General features: G+C 46.2%; 1 protein-coding gene across 4 annotated transcripts in view; it reads right to left on the reverse strand.

Moving 5' to 3' along the window:
- RC3H2 (ring finger and CCCH-type domains 2) overlaps nt 1-20,377 on the reverse strand; it is a 49,694-nt gene that overhangs the window by 12,395 nt on the left and 16,922 nt on the right. For 2 of the 4 annotated variants that reach the window (XM_083485760.1, XM_083485761.1), the window contains 15 exons: nt 19,339-19,562; nt 18,815-18,990; nt 17,816-18,016; nt 16,764-16,896; nt 15,570-15,688; nt 12,759-12,871; nt 9,010-9,321; nt 8,359-8,591; nt 5,644-6,065; nt 4,236-4,409; nt 2,354-2,509; nt 1,674-1,887; nt 1,465-1,549; nt 355-436; nt 48-182 (listed from right to left, as the gene is read on the reverse strand). In XM_083485760.1, coding sequence (XP_083341886.1) covers nt 48-182; nt 355-436; nt 1,465-1,549; nt 1,674-1,887; nt 2,354-2,509; nt 4,236-4,409; nt 5,644-6,065; nt 8,359-8,591; nt 9,010-9,321; nt 12,759-12,871; nt 15,570-15,688; nt 16,764-16,896; nt 17,816-18,016; nt 18,815-18,990; nt 19,339-19,534 — 2,751 coding nt within the window. In that variant the 5' untranslated portion in view covers nt 19,535-19,562. Of the gene's footprint in view, nt 1-47; nt 183-354; nt 437-1,464; nt 1,550-1,673; nt 1,888-2,353; nt 2,510-4,235; nt 4,410-5,643; nt 6,066-8,358; nt 8,592-9,009; nt 9,322-12,758; nt 12,872-15,569; nt 15,689-16,763; nt 16,897-17,815; nt 18,017-18,814; nt 18,991-19,338; nt 19,573-20,377 lie in introns of all 4 variants that reach the window. The other 2 variants (XM_083485758.1, XM_083485759.1) reach the window with 1 other exon arrangement.

Here is a 20,377-nt window from a genome sequence, read left to right on the forward strand (position 1 = left end):
GTCCCTCCTTTCAGTATCTTCTCCATCCAGCTCAGCTACTTTTTTACCTCGCCGTTTCTCAGACTGATTTCATTGCTTAGGAGGGTCAAAGAGAGGGGGCTTCCTTCCGCCAAGGAGCTCCATTTCTGCTGCGTGGCAAGTGCGTTGGCCTCTCTCTGAAGCAGCAACGAGTTACTTTTGGCCTACATGGAAGAATAACAGAGGAAATGGCAGGTTGGAAGCAACACTCATTCCATTCCTCCCTCCGCCCTGCAGCTCTTGGACCGTGCTCAACAGACTGGCCGGCCCCCTGTAAATTCTCCATCCCCCCAAAAAATTACAGAGCAGGAGGCAAAGTTGCCAGATCAGCCATACCTGCTGCAGTTCGATGCTCAGTAGATCTCCAGTGCTAGAATGCTTTCTTGGGGCAGACACATCTGTAAGGATGAACTGGTCCCTTGGAAGAGAAGGAAGGTTTAGAAGTTGCTCCCTGCACATTGCTTGGAAGCGTGACACTGGACCTCTGATGAAGAAGGAAACAGGGGGGGCTCTTGAGATGGGCCTGCCAGCCAGGGGTTTCCTTTCATCCTCAGACCTTCTGAAGGTGCACAGAAAGGTCCAGGGATAAAAGGAAATTCCCAGCTGACTGGCCTGTCCCAGGATTCCCTCCTCTCTGCAGGAAAATGATGCCCAGCAAAGAGACAACTGAACCTCTATCCCCCACCCTCAAATTGAACAGCCTGGTATGAATTAGTCTGCACAGGGGTCGCTGCAGAATGCCAGCGAAATGACTACAATGGGGTTTCAACACAGCGTATTTCATGCAGGGCAAATGGTGTCAGAAAGCACCCTCATCCCAAGCCCAAGCCCAGTCCCCACGCACTGGCTCTGGCAAGGTGGCGCTCACTCCATTCTATTGTCCTTTTATTTATTATTACATTTGCATCCTGGCTTTCCTGGAATGAGCTCCAGGTGCAATCCCTGGTTCTCTCCCTCCCCACATATTCCTTTTAAGAATGTAGCAAGAGCTCTGTTGGATTAGGACAGGGCGGGGGGCACTAGCCCAGCACCCTGTTCTCACAGTGGCCAACCGGATGCCCCAGTAGGAAGCCTGAAAGCAGGAGCTGAGTCCTTGTGTTCTCCAGCAACTGGCATTCAGAGGCAGACTGCTTCCCACAGTGGAGGGAGAACACAAGACATCCTGGCTGGCCACCAGGAATACCTGCATCCTCCATCCTTGGGGTAGGTTAGGTTTAAAGAAAGTGGTTGGTGCAGGGAATGGTTGAATGGGGATTTCAACCCAGATCTCCCAAGCCCCAGTCCCACCACTGAGGAGCTGTGAACTTAGCGCTGACTGCCGTGGCCTGAAAACTCCTACTGCTTCCATGGGACCTGGCAAGGGATCTGGGCACGCTGAGCTTAGGCGAGGTGATGTCCAGGATGGGCTCCCCAGATGCCCCCTTCGACAAGCGCTCCCTCACCTACCGTTCTCTGAAAGGCGCTGATGAAGTAGAATCGGAATTGTAGGAGCTCCATCTTGAATCAATGGTGCTGACGTAAGGGGTGTAATCTGAAACAGGCAAAAGGTGCAAACTCAGCTCAGGCCAGAGAGAATCCTGCCCTCCACCCACACCTGCCACCCTGGCATCCTCTTCTATATCGTTTCCAAGGCTCCCGACCAACCCAGCCCATACCTGACATGCTGACTGGCTTTGTAGCACTTCCTTGGGAAGCAGTAGCTTGAATTGGGTCTGTCGTGTGATAACCCGTGCGCGACGACCTGGAGATGGCGCCCCATTTGGAGATGATGGGCCCATCGCTGAACGGAATGATTGGGTCTTCCTCCTTTGCCCTTCTCTGGGTGTCGAAGAGGTGCACCCGCCTCTTCATGTCCCCACTGTCCAGATCCTGCAAAGCCCCACAAGAAAAGGAAAGCCCAGAGATAGAATCACAGAACAGTAGAGTTGGTAGGGGCCCAAAGGGTCACCCAGTCCAGTTTCCTGCAATGCAGGTTCTGGCCTGCACATGGCCTGGTGCGGCAGGGAGGCTCATTCTTAGGCCCAGTGTAACATTTTGCACTCATAGGAACCCTTTTAGAAGCAGTTCCCTTCGGAACGTCATCTGGCAGGGCATCCAAATCACTTCTCACAATCCTTACAACAACCCTGGAAGGTGCTCAGGACAATATATTTTCCCTTATGCGGTAGACTGGGGGAGGGCACTCGTGCGTGTGTGCATGTAGACGTAAGATGAGGTTAAGGGAATCATGTTTTGGAAACTGGTTCTAAGAAAACCCACCACTGGCAGAGGGAGAAGCACTGGCTCTGAGCCTGGCTACCAAGAAGAATGGGCTCCAGAGGGGAAGCTGCCTTACCAGGAGCACAGCACCAGAATTGGCAATGACATCCTTGGGCTCTGACTCAATGGCACTTATGCAGGAGCTGATGGTGCCACAGGACCAGGGAGAGTAGTGGGAGAGGCGGTCGTCCTCGTACTTGGAGCTATGCTGGCTGCTGGCACTCTCACAGAACTGCAGAGAAAGGAAGACACCAGGTAAGCTCTGTGGGGTGGGGTTTAATCAGTAGGAGAGGCTATATTAATTGCAAATCATCTCTCCAGGTGCCCTTGTGTGCGATTTGAATCAAGTTTCAAAACCCCACCCTTGGCAGCACAATTAAAAACATAGGAAATAGACTGTAAAACCCTGGGGGGGGGGCTTACCCCTTCCTAACCCACTTAAAACATCAGGCAACAGCTTGTCAAGTTTATAATCATGCACTATTTCACAGCAATGGCAGCAGTAAAAAACTATGCAGCCAAAATACTCGTTATTTACAGTATAACCAGCTTCAGGCTTGTGCCTGGAGTCGGAGCAAGTGGGGCCTGCTGGCCTCCAAACGCTGGTCAAAAGGAAGAGAGAGTGGAACAGGAAATACTATATGTTCCTACCTTTCCAGCAGAGGAGGGAAAATGACCCCACACAGAGCCCTCTATACCAATTTTATTTCTATGGTCTGGGTATACAGCTCTGAGGATTTAGCCCCCTCTCATGCTAACTAGCAAGAACATGCATTTGTTAGATTTGGAGGCTAATCTCCCACAAGATCACCCCAAAGGCCTTTTGTGTATTTCCCATGTCAGCAGCAGAAACATCTGCACATTTGGGGATGCTGTGCTGTACAGAGTAACAGAAGAAAAAGGGAAAGCAATTTCCCTGCGATGAGGAGGTTGCAGGGAAACACATGGCAGAAAGGGAAGAGAAGGAAAAGGAAAAGGGAGGTGGGAACCAAGGATAAGTAAGAGCAGGGTGCCTGCTGAAGTTTTGTTTCCACTAGGAGGGTGGCAGGTAGGCCTGATGTGGGAGGTTTATCTTTTGATCAGGCAGCCATCCTAACCAGTGACATAGGACTGCAACTTAATAAAACAAAGCCAATAGATTCACAGTGCAAGAAAAAAGATTCTAACTAAACCTTAGGAAGAACTTTCTGGAGGTTAAGAGCTATTTGACAGTGGAACAGACTCCCTCAGAAGGTGATGCATTCTCCCTCATTGGAGATTTGAAACCAGTGACTGCAGGGCCCTCTGCAGTGCAGGAGGCTCAACTAATGACCCTTCGGGTCCCTGCAATTCTGTGATTATGAAAAATCTCCCCCAAACAGATAAATGGTCCTATGCAAGTTGTTTAATCTCAATATCCTTCCCCAATCTAAATACTGGCCCTGGTGCAAACTGCTATTAGCTTGTGGTGGGGAGGGGGGTGAGTAGAAGAGAAAGAGGTTGTAGCTGCCTTGTTCCCCTCCATGAAGTTAATAGCAAGTGGGTGTGTATGGTGGGGGGGGGGGGAGAGATTTGGAAAAGGAAAAGTGTCTAGGAGGATTAAATCACATCCCAGCTCTTCAAAGCAACCATGCAGGACTACAAATTATCAAAACAAAATTGGAGGAGATCCCAAGCCTCAGGACCATCATTGGTCATTAGACTACAGATGTGGCCTTCCAGATGTCGCTGGAATCAAACTACCATCACTCCTGGCTGCTGGGGAGGGGAGAGCCTGGAGCCAAGCCATATTTGGAGGGCCACAAGTTCCCCACAATGCCCTATGGAGTTAAATCCCAAGCCATCATGGGAAGCATCCACTTTCAGGCAGGACATGAGGGAGCACATGCTGAACCCCAGGAGAAAGGAGTGCCAAAGCGTCTGGTGGAGCAGTTGTGCTCTTCCCCCACCCACATCCCTGTAGCTCTCTGGTGCCTTACTTCTCGGCTGAAGTCCACGTTGAAGAGAGGGGAAGGAGGAGGAGGAGACTGTGCGGCTGCAGGCAGAGTGGAGGAGGACACGAGAGGCGTTTTTGGTATGTGGCATGGGGCCCACTGCTCCGGCTTCCTCCGCAGTGGGTCGTCGTAAGTGGGTTTCAAGTGGCCACAAGGATCCTAGGAGAAAGGTGCCAGATCAGGACCGATTAACATCACATGGAACACAAGAGTTAGCCGCTCAAAGGCTTGTGTTACAAGAACACAGGAATTTGCCTTGTATGGAGTCACACCATTAGTCCACTCAGCTCAGCACTGTCTCTGCTGACTTGTGGCGGCTCTCCAGGGCAGGGGACACTCCCAGACCTGCCTGAACCTGGGGAGCCAAACCTGGGACCCTTTGCACGCAGGGCGGGTGCTCTGCCACATCAGCGGCAATGCAGAATTTTGTACTGTTTGATGTTATTTCATGGTCTGTTGTAAATATACTGTTGTGGGCCGCCTTTATATTTTACATGAGTGGGTGGCACATAAACCTATTAAATATATAAATGTTCAGCTGGCAATGCAAGGAAGGCGTTAAGCTGGATCTCCTCCCACCATGCCCAAATTCCTCCTGATCTGAACCATGTGACGGCAGATAAAATCAGAAATACACAGTATAAGCTGTCTTATACTGACCCAGACCACAGGTACACCTAGCTCAGTACTGTCTACACTGACTGGCAGCAGGTTTCAGACACAGAGATGCCATTGGGCAGTGAACCTGGGACCTTCTGCATGCAAAGCAGACGCTCTAACACTCAGCTGCAACCTTTCCCCTACACTCCCACACACCCTTCTCTCTGATACTTCCCCCAAAGGAATTCACCAGCTGGCCAGGAGCTTGCTCTGATTAAACAAAAGACAGGCAATAGCAACTTCCCAAAAGGGGAAGCAAGCCTTGTATCCTGCCAGCCTACAACCCAGAAGTGTGCAAGGATTCAAGTGTGGTACTGGGGTAAGGAATGTGGGGAGGAGGGTCACAAGGAGTCCTAACTGGCCCCTGCCCCAAGTGTTGGGTGCACCTGCTCTTGCTCCCTATGTTTGCTTTGTTTCACCTCTGCCTTGTTTTATGCAGTATGGGAGTGCTCTTCAGCTCAGAGCCATAAACCATTTAAACAGAAAAAAATCAGGTCGCAGAAATGCCCCAAAGTTCTAAGACATCATCTCATTCTGCCTAGGGAGCTTCCAAAAAGGAAGCCACACAGGAGAGCAATTCATGCAGCAAGTTTAAGAGTCCCAGGCAAATAAAATGTGTCTCTGCCTGCAGGCAAAATGGCACCAGAGGCCCTTGAGGAGGAGCTGGTTTGGGATATCTGAGAGGCCTCAGAGCAGTAAGGAACAAAGCTCCAGTGGCTAGCGGGGAACCTACCCTCAAGGAAGGCACCGTCCTCTGGTCAGCCGGCAACTGACAGGCCATGGAATGGTAGCTGTCCAAAGAGTTGTATCTCTCCCGCAGGAAGGACTGGTAGACAGTGGGGTGGACGACGTCCATGGGAGGCAAGGAGTTGCTCCGGATTATGTCATCCCTTGGGTACATCTGCGGCCGCCAGATCCGCCGGCTGTCGTAGAGCGGGGCATACATCCCAGACGGGACTGGCCCATAGGGCTGCGGTGGCGGTGGCGGCTGGTAAGGAGAGCTCAATCTGTCCCGAGGGGGGAATGCGCTGTAATGGTCGCCGTATGGCACAGAAGCAGATGGGAGGGCGGATTCCGGAACATTGCTGGGCCTCACAAAGCGAGGGAGGCAAGGGGCCACACCAGCTGGGACTGTCGGTGGTGCTGGGTAGTATCCTATGGAACAAGAGACACTTGCTGAGCTTGGCCTATCATCTAGAACTTCACATTGTTCTAGGGCCAGTCTGCACATGTAGCAGAATTAGGAAGTAGGGTGGACTGTACCATGTTCAGGTCCATTTTGAATGCTTCCCCATGCAAAAATTAATAATAATAATGATATCCCCACAAGGAGAAAACTGGCACAGCAGGGAGCAGACTAGGCTACAACTTCGCTAGTGTTCTACTTGCAGGGAGATGTTTTCTTTTAAAATTATCTTCCATCCACCCACCTGAAGCCTGCAATGGTACAGATAATTCTATCACCTTGCTTTTGCTGCATGCATTGACCAGGTCTTCTTAGCTGCCAGAACTTAGCTGAACAGAACTAACTTACTCCTCTCCTCAGAATATAAGCCCAATAATAATTTCTCCCCTCTGTACACATTTAAATGGACCAGAAATAGTCTCTTCTTTATATGCCACAATGTAGACTGACATAAGGCAGCTGCTGTCAGTGGAGTAAAGCTATCAGTAGAAATATTTAAGAGAAATCAAAAGTCAATGAGCTATATGAATTTTACAACATACTGCTGCTAAAGTTGGGGGAGAGAGGGTCATTTCTCATCATGGTTCCCACTCACCCACAAAGCCTTCATTAGTCTCCACTGCCATTAACTACAGAACAATAATGGTTGCTACTGTTAACTGACACTTACAATCACCTGTCTTGGAGGCCTGTGGTCATGCACAAAGGTAAGCTATAAATGTTAACAATAAATCAACAGCTTTGTGGCACCTACACATTAACAAAATGGCATAATGTTTTCTATGCTAAAAGTGTGTATAAAAGTAGTTTAGAGGCGGAGTGGGTGAGGGTGAGTTCTGAACAGTACAGATGCTGCTTGTATTACCAATGCAACTTTTTTTTTTGAATGACCACTGTTAATAATTATCATTGTCTACTTTTCTGAATTTTATTTACCTCTGACCTCATTGATGAAAAACCCCCACCTCCTCAATGTGCAAGCAGAATAACATTTCATTTTTCCCATCTACAAAGCCTGGTGACAAAGCCTGAGACCCTTTGTCAATTTTGCTGTGATATACCAACACGGGTACCTCTCTGGTAATTGTTTAATAAATACCTGATTAATCAATTTACAGCCCAATTCTGTGCATGTTTACTCAGAAGTAAATTCCACTATGTTTAGTGGGGTTTAGTCCCAGGTAAGTGTCCTAAGAATTGCAGCCTAAATCTGCATATGGGTATATAAAATATTTCCAAAAGAGGATGGGGGAAGAAGAGGAGATATTTTTGTTTGCAGATAGCATATTTGTTGTTGTTGTTGTTTAGTCATTTAGTCGTGTCCGACTCTTCATGACCCCATGGACCAGAGCACGCCAGGCACTCCAGGCATATAGCATATTACACATGTAATAATAATAATAATAATAATAATAATAATAATAATAATAATATATTTATACCCCGCCGATCTGGCTGAGTTTCCCCAGCCACTCTGGGCAACTCCCAATCGAGTGTTAAAAACAATAAGCATTAAATATGAAAAACTTCCCTAAACAGGGCTGCCTTCAGATGTCTTCAGATAGCTTCTTAGTTCCTTGACATCTGCTGGGAGGGCATTCCACGGGGTGGGTGCCACCACCGAGAAGGCCCTCGGTTACATGTTACATGTGTTGCATCTTCTTTCTCCCATGCAAGCAGAAGGAATGCCTTTTTTAAGGTGCTTGCATCTCTTTGTAATATACAGTTGTATTAAAGAATAAATGTTAAAATCTGCCACTCAATATTTATTAGGAAGCACATTTTCAGTTGATGTTTTGAAACCAATCCATCTAGGCCAACTTTCCCCAGGTGCCCACCAGGTGCTTTGGACTACAACTCCCATCAGCCCCAGCCAGCATGGCCAGGCTGGAAGAGACATTACAGTCATGTGCTGGGGCATCAGACTGAGGAAGCTTGAGCTACACACTGTGTGAAAAAGTCCTTTCTGTCCTGAATCTTACACTATTCTGCTTCACTGGATGACTCCACTAGGTTCTAGTATTATGAGAGGGGGAGAAAAACATCTCTCTAGACACACCACATAATTTTATACACACAGTGATAAAAGTTTTACTCCACCAGTGTGGGCCACCACTGAAAGCATGAAGGAAGAGGACTGTCCCTACTTGGGGCCTAAAGGACAGCAGGTCCGATGACCAGTTCCCTCTGAAGGTAGGTCCATGATCCAGAGGTGGCCACAGAAAAGGCCAGGTTTGCTTGAGTGCCCTGTCAGTGACTCACCTGCTTGCGGGTACTGCTGGGGTTCATAGGAGAGGTGGGTTCTGGGATCTTGAAAATACTGGAGGCTGTCGGAGTGAGGCGGGTAGACAGGCATTCGAGCAGCAAATGGGCCAGCTTGGGGCGCGATGGAGTTCATCTCTGTGCCCACAGGAGGAGGAGGCGGCGGAGGAGGAGGACCTGCTGAGGTAGCTGCCACCTGACTGACAGGAGTCTTCGAAAGGGAACCAATTTTACTGGAAGAAATTCAGAAAGAGAGAGATGAAATTTAGCCTGTCTCTTGAATTATAGAAATCTTGGGGTAACTTTTAAAATTTAGGCATGTAGACAAAACCTCTAATGTTGGTTTTAAAAAGCATTCCCTACATGGCAGGAATGGGGAGCCTGGGGGCCTTCCAGATGTTGCTGGACCCCCAATGCCCACCATTCCTGGCTACTGACCAGGCTGGCTACACATATCACTGCATGGAAAAACAACGTGTTCATTGATCAGTACTGTCTACACCGGCAGCACCAGCTCTCCAGGGTTTCAGGCAGGGAGCCTCTCCCTGCGCTACCTGGTGATGCCACTGGGGACTGAACCCGGGACCCTCTGCTTGCAAGAAAGATGCTCTGCCGCTGAGCTATGTTCCTTCTTTCAAGCATGGCACATACTTTTCAGAGAGAGGATCTGCCAAGGAGCCCGGGGTGTTCTGTCCATTGGCTCCAGCTTTCCCCGCTTTCTTCACGTTCTCCAACACCATCATGGACGAGGGGTCGGCGCAACGTGGGATCAGCTGGGGGCTGCCACTCTCCAGGCTCACAATGCCGTTAGTGCTCTGTGCCATCTTCGCAGAGCTCTCCGCACTTCCCATGATGGAAATGATGCTTCCTGTCGTGGTGGAGACTGCGCTCGTGACACTGGCTTTGCCTAGCAGGGGGAAGGTTCTCACTGTGGCACTGATCTTCTTGTTCCTCAGCCGATACCTGTGGTTGCAATAAAGCAGTGGGCATGTGAATTTAGGTGACACTTCCCTTCAAAATTACAGGAAGGGCTTTATTATGCCAGCTTTGCCGTTTCCTTCATTTGGCACTGGTATGTTATTTTGAGTATAAACAAGACTCCGTTTTTGTATCTACACACACCACTTTTAATTGTTTTCCGAGATAAGGAGGGGAGGAAAAGGAAAACACACATTCTGCGATCAAATCAGAAACAGGGACGGCTTCTGAAATTCTGGGGTTGTCCCTGGAAAATCAGGATACCTGGAAAGCATGCATATGTCTTTTTTAAAAAAATACTAATTTTCTTTTCTCTCATTACAAATATACTTATAACATACAGCTTACATCACATCTCTCCCTCCCCCCTTTTGGACTTCCCTAAACTTCCATTTTTGATTTATTAACCTCATTCATATATTCTGCTGTTTTCTACAAATATCATATTTTTCCTTTTCATTACATTATCTGCTCCCTATCCATAAAGTTGTGAATCCTACCATCAGATCAATATTCTTTCTTTGCTTCTGCAAATATAATTAAAAGGTTCCCACTCTTTTTCAAAATCCCTGTTGTCCTTTTCCCGAAGCCTGTGTGTCAGCTTCGCCAATTCTGGAAGGCAGGCATATGCAGAACAGCTTCCATATTTGTATGGGCCTCAGATTGCTCAGAAAAGCCCATTTATTATTTCTTAAATTGGAACTGTGTGGTAGAAAGGCTGGCACCCTCATTATACATCTTTAGGCAGCAGGTGAAAATGGTCTTCAACCAGGCTTTTGGCTGACAGACATCCACTGCTCTTTTAAATGTGTTGGGGGGGGGGTTATTTTCTTGTATTTTTATGTTGTGAACCACTTAGAGATCTATGGATGAATATAAATTAATAAATAGATGGTGATGGTGATAAATTGGATAGGGCTTGCCACAGCATCTGAAGATGTTCCAGGAAAAGTCAAACCAAAGGGAGACTGGACATCAGGGAGCCATCCCCAAAGCTAGATCCTTTTGAGTTGTCTTGAAGGAAGGGTCACTGCCGAGACTCCCACCCACTTCCCTCCTCTGCCCCACAGTTCTCTGTCTCTAGCTCCATCCCCCCTCCAAATCTGAGCAAGGGGAGCTCCTCTTCAAATTAGAGGCAGGTGCTCTGATGGTGTTTCCTGCTTGGCAGGGGGTTGGACTCGATGACCCTTGTGGTCTCTTCCAACTCTTCTAGGATTCTATGATTCTAGGTGACTGTTTCTGCCAAAAGTAATTTGAGAAAGGCTTCAGCGTTACAACTCCTCTGGTCAAATGGTGGTGGGGGTTTTTTAACTGGTTTATTTATTTACATTTCAAAAAAAATAATCCATTAGTAGTTAATTCAATTTTTAAAATGATCGAAAATTGTAAAATTGCATATTTAAAGCCTTTTCAGTCTTAATAATTCATGCTGTGGCATCTTTTGTATTCCCAAACCTTGTAAGACTCTTGCTGTGTAATAAGCTTGTTTGATAATCTTTATCATTATTGCTTGACTGTCTCTCATGGTATGTTAAAGTATGCTGAATAGAATTTATTCAGCCTCGTGATTTTTTAAAAAAATCTCTGCCACTTTTCAGTTTGTTTTTAGCTAAGCAATCTTTGTCAGTGCCAAAACTTTTTGTCCAAATTCACTTACGGTGCATTCTTCAATGCAGGAAAATAACATACTGTGCAGATAAGGAATTCGATGGAAACCCAGTTGATTAGATAGCAAAGGAAGTAATGTTAGCATCTTAAACTTATGACCTAAACGTAGATGAGATGGAACGTTTTGGAAAGCTTGCTATCATTTAAAGAAGTTCATGATTTAGCTAGGCCAAATACTTCTTTTTGCAGGGGGAGGCACTGTCAAAGTAAGGTACATCAACATATTTACATGAAATATGAGGGTGGTATCCAGCTAAATAGACCTGCTAGCGCAAGTGTAGAAAACCTTTGGCCCACCAGATGTTGCTGAACCACAACTCCCATCAGCCCCCCAAGTGATGGTCAGTAGCCAGAGATGATGGGAGTTGTAGTTGAGCAACTTCTGGACGGCCAAATGTTTCCTCCTCCAAGCATACCTGCCATCTTAAAGGCAAAAGAGATCAGGAATTACTGACACTGAGATGTTGGCATGGCTTCAGAACAAAAGGAGGCCTCTGAGGATGGAACAAGAGGACAGAGAGAGAGGCAGGGATGGGGGAACTACAACTGCTGTTGGATGACAACCCACTCCCATCTTCCCTGGTCTGGAGTCAATGGGAGTGGAGTCCAACACCTGAATGACCGCGGGCTGCCCACCCCTGCATTAAGGGAAAGCTCTGCATAGGAAAATAAAATTATAAAAGGGATTTAAAAACTAAAGAAAATTGAAATGCATGTGAAAAGGGCTAAGTGAAGTTAAGGTTTTGTCTGCAAGGAAACTGTGAGAGAAGGACAGGACATGTATGTAGAAGCTATTGCTACAACTGTTAAAGATCAAGAAAGGAGAGGAAAATAAGAAAGTTGCTGTGCCTTGAGATTAAGCCAGTAGCACCCTGGAAGAATGGCAGATGAAGGTGATAGACTATATGGGATTGGCAGAAATGGCTGGCAGAATCCGAGACCAGGGAAAAGAAGCGGCAGGAGAAGATTGGAAGAAATTCAAGAATTATCTTAAGAAATATTGTAAAATTAATGAATGTTAGAATGACGCTGGCTTTAAAAACTAAGGGGTTTACAGCTGTAAGGGTTAAGTTAAAGAAAATTAGAGGATGTAAATTAAACAAAATTAAGAGTAAGGATTTGCTGGGATAAATTTGAAGATAGGATGCAGAAAGGGGAGGTATGGGGAAGTCGGAGAAAGAAGTTATAAGAAAAGAAGGATTTGAAATTATACTTGTTATTTGTTTTTGTGTTTGTTTGTGGTATTTGTATATGTTTAAAAATTTGTGAAAAGTGAATAAAAATTTTATATATATATAAAAAAAGAGATTAAGCCAGTAGAAGCCAGTATAAGGAAGTGCTGCCATATATGGACACAGCCACCCGTTTGCTTGTAAACCTATAAATGCTTGTGTGTTGGTCCCCCCCCCCCCCCCATATTTGGGTGTTACCTCTCAACTACCTGCTGGCTGAGGTTGTATCACACTGGCCTTACAACGTCTACGTAAATGTCCTGTTTGCCCGGCAGTTGGAGTCTGGATCCTATTGGCCATCTAGGCTGAATCCACAGGGTATTATTGAACTGCAATACTTCCCCACCCACCCACTTCCACCTTCCTTGGTCTGGGGCCAATGGGAAGTGGAGTACAATGACACCTGGAGGGCAGCAGGCTGCCCATCCCGCCTTCAGGGAAAGCTGTGCGTCAAGCCTCTCCTGCAGCGCATCCACCAGCGTAGGGAGAGTTCCTGCTCCTCCCGCACCTCCCAGTACTTACTTCTCCAGCTCTTCCTGAGAGTGAGCGAAAGTGCAGTTGGTCCCTCGCGGACACCCGCCTTGCTGTCGCAGGTCACGGCACATGCTTGTTTTGTATTTGCTATTTGGTTGCAGCTTTCAAAACGACAGAGGGAGAGAAGGAGGGAAAACATTGCATTACATAAACCAAGCCTGGAATAAATCCCCACCAGAGTCGTTGCTGACCCCACTAGAATGAGAGAACCGCATTTGCAAGACTTTCGCCTTACTGACAGCTGTGCTGGGTTCCGTACTCACCATAAAACTGAAGAATTGTAGGTTTGGAAGGGACCTTGAGGGTCATCTTGAGGGCATGCAGAAGCTTGGGGCGGGCTGAGCTCAGCTGGCCCCAAGCTTCTCGGTGCGCGCAAGCAGTCCGCTGCCGTCCCAAGCCTCCCGCACCCGGCAGGAGGTCCCGCTGGGTGCACGAGGCTTGGGGCGGCAGCGGACTGCTTGCGCGCACCTAGAAGCTTGGGGCGGGCTGAGCTCAGCTGGCCCCAAGCTTCTAGGTGCGCGCAAGCAGTCCGCTGCCGCCCCAAGCCTTGCGCACCCGGCGGGACAACCTGCCGGGTGCGGGAGGCTTGGGGCGGCAGCGGACTGCTTGCCGGCACGCAGAAGCTTGGGGCGCGCTGACCTCAGCTTGCCCCAAGCTTCTGGATTAGCGCAGCGCACCTGGGGGGGAAATAAATTTTTTTCCCTTTATTTCCCCCCCTAAAATCTAGGTGCGTCTTATGGGCCGGTGCGTCTTATGGGGCGAAAAATACGGTAATCCCTGAGATGTGACCACCCAACCGCTGCTTAAAGGCCTCCACTGAAGGAGAGCCCACCGCCTTCCAAGGAAGACCGTTCCACTGCTGAACAGCTCCTACGGTCAGAAAGCTCTTCCTGGTTTTTGGTTGGAATCTGCTAGTCAGTTAAGCATGAGAACTTTCATAGTTCTGTTAGTTCAACACGCAACCACGCTGAGAGAACATAACAGAGCCGGTGGCTCATCTAAGTCCAGCATCCTGTTCTCACAGTGGCCAACCAGAAGCTTGGGGGAAACTCACAAGCAGAACAGGCGCACTCCCTCTCCCGCCCTGTGGCTTCAAGCCACTGGCATTTGGAAGCCTTACTGCCTCCAACCAGAAGGTGTTAAGAATATGCCAGGCAGCATCAGAAAACAGAACTAACCAGGAGAGTCACTGCCTGCCTCTCGCTCCTATCCTAGAAAAGCCCACAAGTGCCAACCCCCATGAATCCAAGAAACAAACAGCAAGCTACTTCCAAGGAGTTAAAAAACCACCCCAGCAACTATCCCTATGGACAGCCCCAAAGCCCTATCTGGCCCATGGATCATTGGTTCCTTTCTTTTCTTTCTTGTTTTAATTTTTCTTCATATATATATTTTTAATTCTACAGTTATTCTTATACCAAAAAAGTTAGTTGGACAGGTAAACACTTTTACATCTTTCTCTTTTGTTGTTGTTGTTGTTCTAATTCCTATGGGCCAAAGAGGATCCTATAGTGTTGCAGATTTATGCTGATTGTAAAAATGGAATGACACATAGTCCATGCTTAATACTTTGGTTCCTAAGAGCAGTTAGCCAAATGCCTCTGGCCACCCGTAAGAAAGGCACAAGCACCACCTCTTTACCGCCAGCCACTGGGAATTCAGAAGAGTCATGGCAGCAGGTGGGCATTCCTAGATTAGATAAATTCTAATACTTAGATACATATGTACCTTATTGAATTATTTTAAAATATACTTTTCTTTAGTCCCTTGGACCCAGCTGCCTGCGGCAGGGGGAGAGAAGAGGTGCAATCTCCCTTCTCTCCCCAAGGGAGGAGCCCAAGATGGCAAACACAGTAATAATAAGTAATTAAAAGCACACTAAAAACAGATTCCAAACATTCAAAAACATCTAAAAATAATAAACACAATGAACCACCTAAAACAAATGTAGGAACAGATATACCCAAATCATGTGTTCAGACAGGCCTACCAAAACGGGGGGGGGGGGGGGTCTAAAATCAGCAGGAGTCTAAAAGTGCAGAGCACAGGTGCCACCACAACCAAGGAATGATTTCTTAAAAACAAAGGGCAGACATTTTATGGCACTTTTAGAAGCGCAGGTTCTGTAGATCAAAATGACCAATTTGACATATATGGGATAAGGCAATTGCTTAAGAAACTAGTCCCATGTTGTTCTGGGCTTTAAATACCAACAACAACACCTTGACCTCAGCCTGGTAGTGAACTGGCAGAAGGTGCAAATCTCTGAGCACAGGTGAAGATCCTGAGAAACTCTTGGTCCTGTCAGGAATTATGCAGCAGCATTCTGCACTAAATGCATTTTCCAGACTAAGCACAAGGGAAGCCCTACATAAAGGACTGCAGCAGCTGTGGAACAAAGGTCTCTCTGAAGCTGAATGATTTTACCCTCAAAATGTGCAGCCAAAGGTCTTCCCCCTCAGTGGGGGTCAGAAAACTCTGGACCACCATATATCTTAAAATTTTATTCACATCCCAACTCTACAGGTCAAATCTTAACTGCCCAGAGTAGCTAGGGCAACCAAGTCAGAGGGCCAGAATACAAATAATAAAATTATTATTCCCAGTTCAGGAAGCTGCCTACACCTTCTCTGGGATTTCAAACAGATGTCTTTCCCCCAGGCAGCCCTCTATGGAGAGACCAGGGACTGAACCTGGGAACTTCTGCATGTGGAGCAGGTGCTCTGCCCCTCAGTTAAGCCCCTTTGTTGGCCGAAAAGCAAGCTAAAAACAACCAGCTAAATAATATCAGTCAGTCACCTGTGGAGTTTCATGGCCTTTCCTACTGTAATTCTGAATGAAGTCCACCAGGCCATGGACAACTGTCTTCACAGCCACCATGGCATTTTCCAGTTGTTCCCATGTTGGAGATGTTGCATCTGTGGGAGCAGCAAAAGAGAAGGAAGGGGAAAGTGAGCTATCCGCAGCAAACAGGAATGCACCACATTTTTTGGTCAGTTACAACTTTTCTCTTGAGCTAAGCAGAAACAATCTTTGAAGTGCAGGGCTAAACTAAACAGGAACTCTGCTGGTGCCAAAATTCCCACCAGGCTACACTGATGCTCTACTGACATGGCATCATTTTCTCACAGTATTTTTCTGGTAGAGCCAAACTGGAGTCCTAAAATTTTGTTTTCCCAGATTTGTGATTGGGCCTCTACCTCTCTACTGCTTCTACTATCTCACAGTTGGCAACTGCATAAACTGCCTCTCCCCACATGAACCAACCCAGGCCCTTATCTCATGATCTGGAGCCCATCTTTGATGGCCCCCTTCATGAGAGGCCTGGAGGTGAAAACGTGAGTACGGGTCTTTTCTGTGATGGCTCCCCACTTGTGGAATGCTCTCCCCAGAGAGGACCACCTAGCACCTTCTCTACATCTATTTAGGCACCAAGCAAAAACATTCCTCTTCTCCCAGACCTTTCGCTAATTAAATAATTGATGGCCTTTTAAATGGTGTATGTTTGAATGGAGGAGTGTTATTGTCTTATTTGTTATCATGTTATGTATTTTTGTGTTCTTATACCATAAACCATCCTGTGATAATCAGATGAAGGGCGGTATATAACTTCAACCAACCAGGCTTCCTTTACCAGATATCCTCTATATGTTTTGGACCACAACTCTCATCAGCCCCAGACAGCAGGCAAGGGGTCAGGGTTGATGGGATTTGTAGTCTAACGACATCTAGCAGGCACCAGGTTACTACAAAGAACGCACTCCTGTGGAGGAAACCGCACAGAACAAGATAAAGATTGTCCCATGTGACGAAAGCATATCTAGGTTTCCCATGGCATGCACAAATCTTGCTGTGAGTAAAACAACTAAGAAAGAAATCCCCCAGTATACAGTGAAAAGGGAAATAAAACTATCCCTCTCCTTTCGTAAGGAAGGAATGTAAAACAAAATGTGAGTGTGCATGCTCAAGTACGCATGCAGACCATTCACATACCTGGATTAGGATCTATGTTGGCCAATAGCTCCAAATGGGGACGAAGCCTGTTTAAATTTGCAGGGTCTCCCGTACGTTGCAGAACAATGGTCAACTCCTGCACACTTTTTGCAAAGGATTCTGGGGACTGAAGCTAAAGAAAAGAAACAAACAAGTGCTTAAATAAATAATAATAATAATAATAATAATAATAATAATAATAATAATAATAATATATTCATACCCCACCCATCTGGCTGTGTTTCCCCAGACACTCTGGGCGGCTTCCAATAAAATATTAAAAATACAATAAAACATAAGAATCCTTGGTGCAGCGGGGAGGTTGGTACACCAAAAGGAATCCTGTACTGCTTTGCATTATATGAAAGAAATTCTACTGTGAACCCATGAAGAGGCCTGCTGGATCAGACCATCTAGTCCAGCATCCTGATCTCTCAGCAGCCTCTCCTGGGAAGTCCACAAGAAGGACCTGGGCACAAAAGCAGGTTCCCCACTTGCAGCTCCTAGCAACTGGTATTTAGAGGCCTTTTTTTTCCAACAGTAGAGAGAGAACATAACCATTGTTTCTTGTAGCCACTGATAAGACTTATCTTCTATGAATTTGTCTTATCTTCACTACATCATGTGGGAGCAAATCCCGTAATTTAATTATGCACTGTGTGAAGAAACACTTCCTCTTCTCCAGCCTGACTCTTCTGTTCTGTTTCATTGGATGGCCCCAAGTTTTAGTATCATAGGAGAGGAAAAAGAGCTTCTTTCTACCCACTTTCTCTACACATATTTTTGTGGATCAAGAAACAGATTTTTTTCTTATAGAAGTTTTTCTTCTATCAAATGGTTGCTGTTTGATTGACCTGAGCCGAAGGTGTAGGCAGGAGAGAAATATTCCGTAATTAACAGCACGTCTTCAGGTTGCATGAACTGAGGATCAGCGCTGAGAGGCTGTATCTCTCAGCTCAGAATCTGCCCTATGCAGCTTCATCACCAGACGTAGTGCTGTATTCCAGAAAAAAACACAAATAAAAAGCAACTATTCTGTAGCCGCTACACACCTTGTCAATAATGGACTGCATGTGGGATTTGTGGGCCAGGTCTCCATAGAGTAGGGAAGACCACTGCTCTGGTGATATCCGAAGGCCGGCTTCCATGGCAATGTGGACAATCTGAGCATCATGTTCCCTACGCAATGCCTCGTAGCTGCGAAATTCCTCTTTCAGTTGCATCAGGGAAGAATCTTCATCTCTTTTGGTGACCTACACAAATCAGACGATGAACAAACATGCCTGTTGTTGTTGTTTAGTCATTTAGTCATGTCTGACTCTTCATGACCCCATGGACCAGAGCACGCCAGGCACTCCATGCCTAGTGCACTCAAATATCAATTTAAAGGACTGTGGGGCTGCATCCATGTGCAGACATAGTCCATCTAAACCACACTGCCTTTCAGCAAAATGCATGCTGATACCCCCCCCATGCATATCCAAGAGTGCATTTGATGGAAAGGAATGTGCCCCATGATTATTGTGTTATCACCAGTTACTGCTGTCATGAACAATACTATGCTCTCATTGCATAGATTTAAACTTTTATAAAATTGACACAGACTTGTAATTAGGGTAGGGAACCACTGCCTCTACTCAAACCCAGATGGTGGTAAGTTGCTTTGGCTGACTTTGGAAAAGATAAAAAAAATAACAAATGTAAATAATAATAAATGGATAGAACCAAACTTTTTGAAAAATTTATTAGTTTTGCACTGGTCTTCCTTTGAAGTTTTAAAAGAAGTGGTCAGAGAGAGTACTACAAAGATTTCTCATGAGTTAATTCTTATTACTAAACTACCCTAACATTTTCTGAGGTATCGTAACCAATATTTCATTAAAAGCAGCTTTGCTAACTATGGGTTGCCTAGCTGCAGAAAACCTAGAATGATTTTTTTTACTATGAAATTTACTTTACCAGCAGGGTCCAGGGTGGGCTATAAAAATGTAAATTTCAGAATTAAAAACAGTTAAAACAGATTAGAAATGGGAAACTCGAAAGCACTGCACCTTGAAGCATGAGGCTCGATATAGAAGCTGTACCACGTGGCCAATGCTGGTTTTGGATGCCTGGGGGAATCTTGGCTCCAGCCTCTGGACAACAAAAAGCACCAAGACTTTCCTGGAGAGGGCTGAGCCGTCTTCCAAGGCCAGCAGCACCAGCTTCAAGGCTTCTTCCTGCATAGCTAGAAAGCCATAGGTTGACGTTATTTAGGGTCTAGAAATGCAAGGGCAAACCATAGCAGGTTAAAGGATGTAGGCCCAAACTATTCTTTGCCTGAACCTTTGCAACAGTGAAGGCTGGGAACTTAAATTATTTGTTCCAAAAATAAACAGAGCCCACCAGCTTCTACCCCAAGGTGGGGACCTGGTAGGAAGTTTTCTCAAATAGTGTCTGAGTGATGAACAGCCCAATCCTAGATGTATCCATTCAGAAGTATGAGTCTTAGTTCCAAGGGAACTTGTACAGGACTGTGGCCTCACTGTTTCACTCTGACAAGTCCCTCTCTCTATTTACTCCAGCTAGGGGTTACCTGGACCGAGGAACTGGCACCCTCGTGCCCGGACAGCGGCCCAGAGATTGGCAGACAGTTGCTGAGGGTTCTGGTGCTGCAATATCAGCTCAGTGACAGTTCTCTCCCCGAGGGAGCGGGCTGCCCGCATGGCCCTGACCCGGCCTTCCTCTTCCACCAGCTGACAGTTCACTAGTGTCACCAGTTTCCGTTGCATAGGCCGGCTCAGTGCGCTCTGGTTCAGGCTGGCAATGCCTTCAGAAGGAGGAACAAAAGGAGAAAGGTTAGCAGGGAGGCCTTCTAATCAATGTGAAAGGCAACGATTTCCTCAGTGAGTAGGTGGGGCACAATGGCATGTGAAATGCACAGATTTTGGTAGTGGTTGGGGTGGGGTGGGGTGCAGAATTCATTCAGTTTACATTTCTATATGAACCTACTACATTTGCACTTCCTGAGCGAATACAAAACAAAACAAAACAAAACAAAACAAAACACACGCTATCCTTTGATGTCTCTGAATATTGTCTGTTTCTGAATTTTACACTGCAGTGCATATAATTATGAATATGTTAGTGAAAAGTACACTTATAATGGATATATTTAGGGAAAATATGAACAAAAATGCAATTAGGAGAAAACAGAAAATACTAGGCAAAATTGTGTACAATTTGTATATATTAAGAGAAACAAGCATGCAAATGCACACAGATTCTCCCTGAAGACGCTGCCCTTTTTTTCTTTTTTTTACTGCAAACAATCACAAATAAATGGATTGAATCAAACTAAAAGTTAGGAAAATGAGAAAAGGAGAGAAACTGAAACTGGCAGAATTGTCTATTTCTACCTGGGCATCAGGGAAAGGCAGTTGACAAATAAATTAATAAATTAAATAAATTAATAAATTAATCTCCTTCTGTGTGGAAACCACCATGCCTTTGAATACCATTTGCAGTAGAACAATAGTGGAACAGGGCTATTGCGCTCATGGCCTTGCTTGTGGGTCTTTACAGTGATCCAAAAGGGCCCTCCTGGTGTCCCGGAACCCAAGATGAACAAGCAG

The sequence above is a fragment of the Podarcis liolepis genome (assembly GCF_965112155.1).
Source record: "Podarcis liolepis genome assembly, chromosome: Z".
NCBI lineage: Eukaryota > Metazoa > Chordata > Lepidosauria > Squamata > Lacertidae > Podarcis > Podarcis liolepis.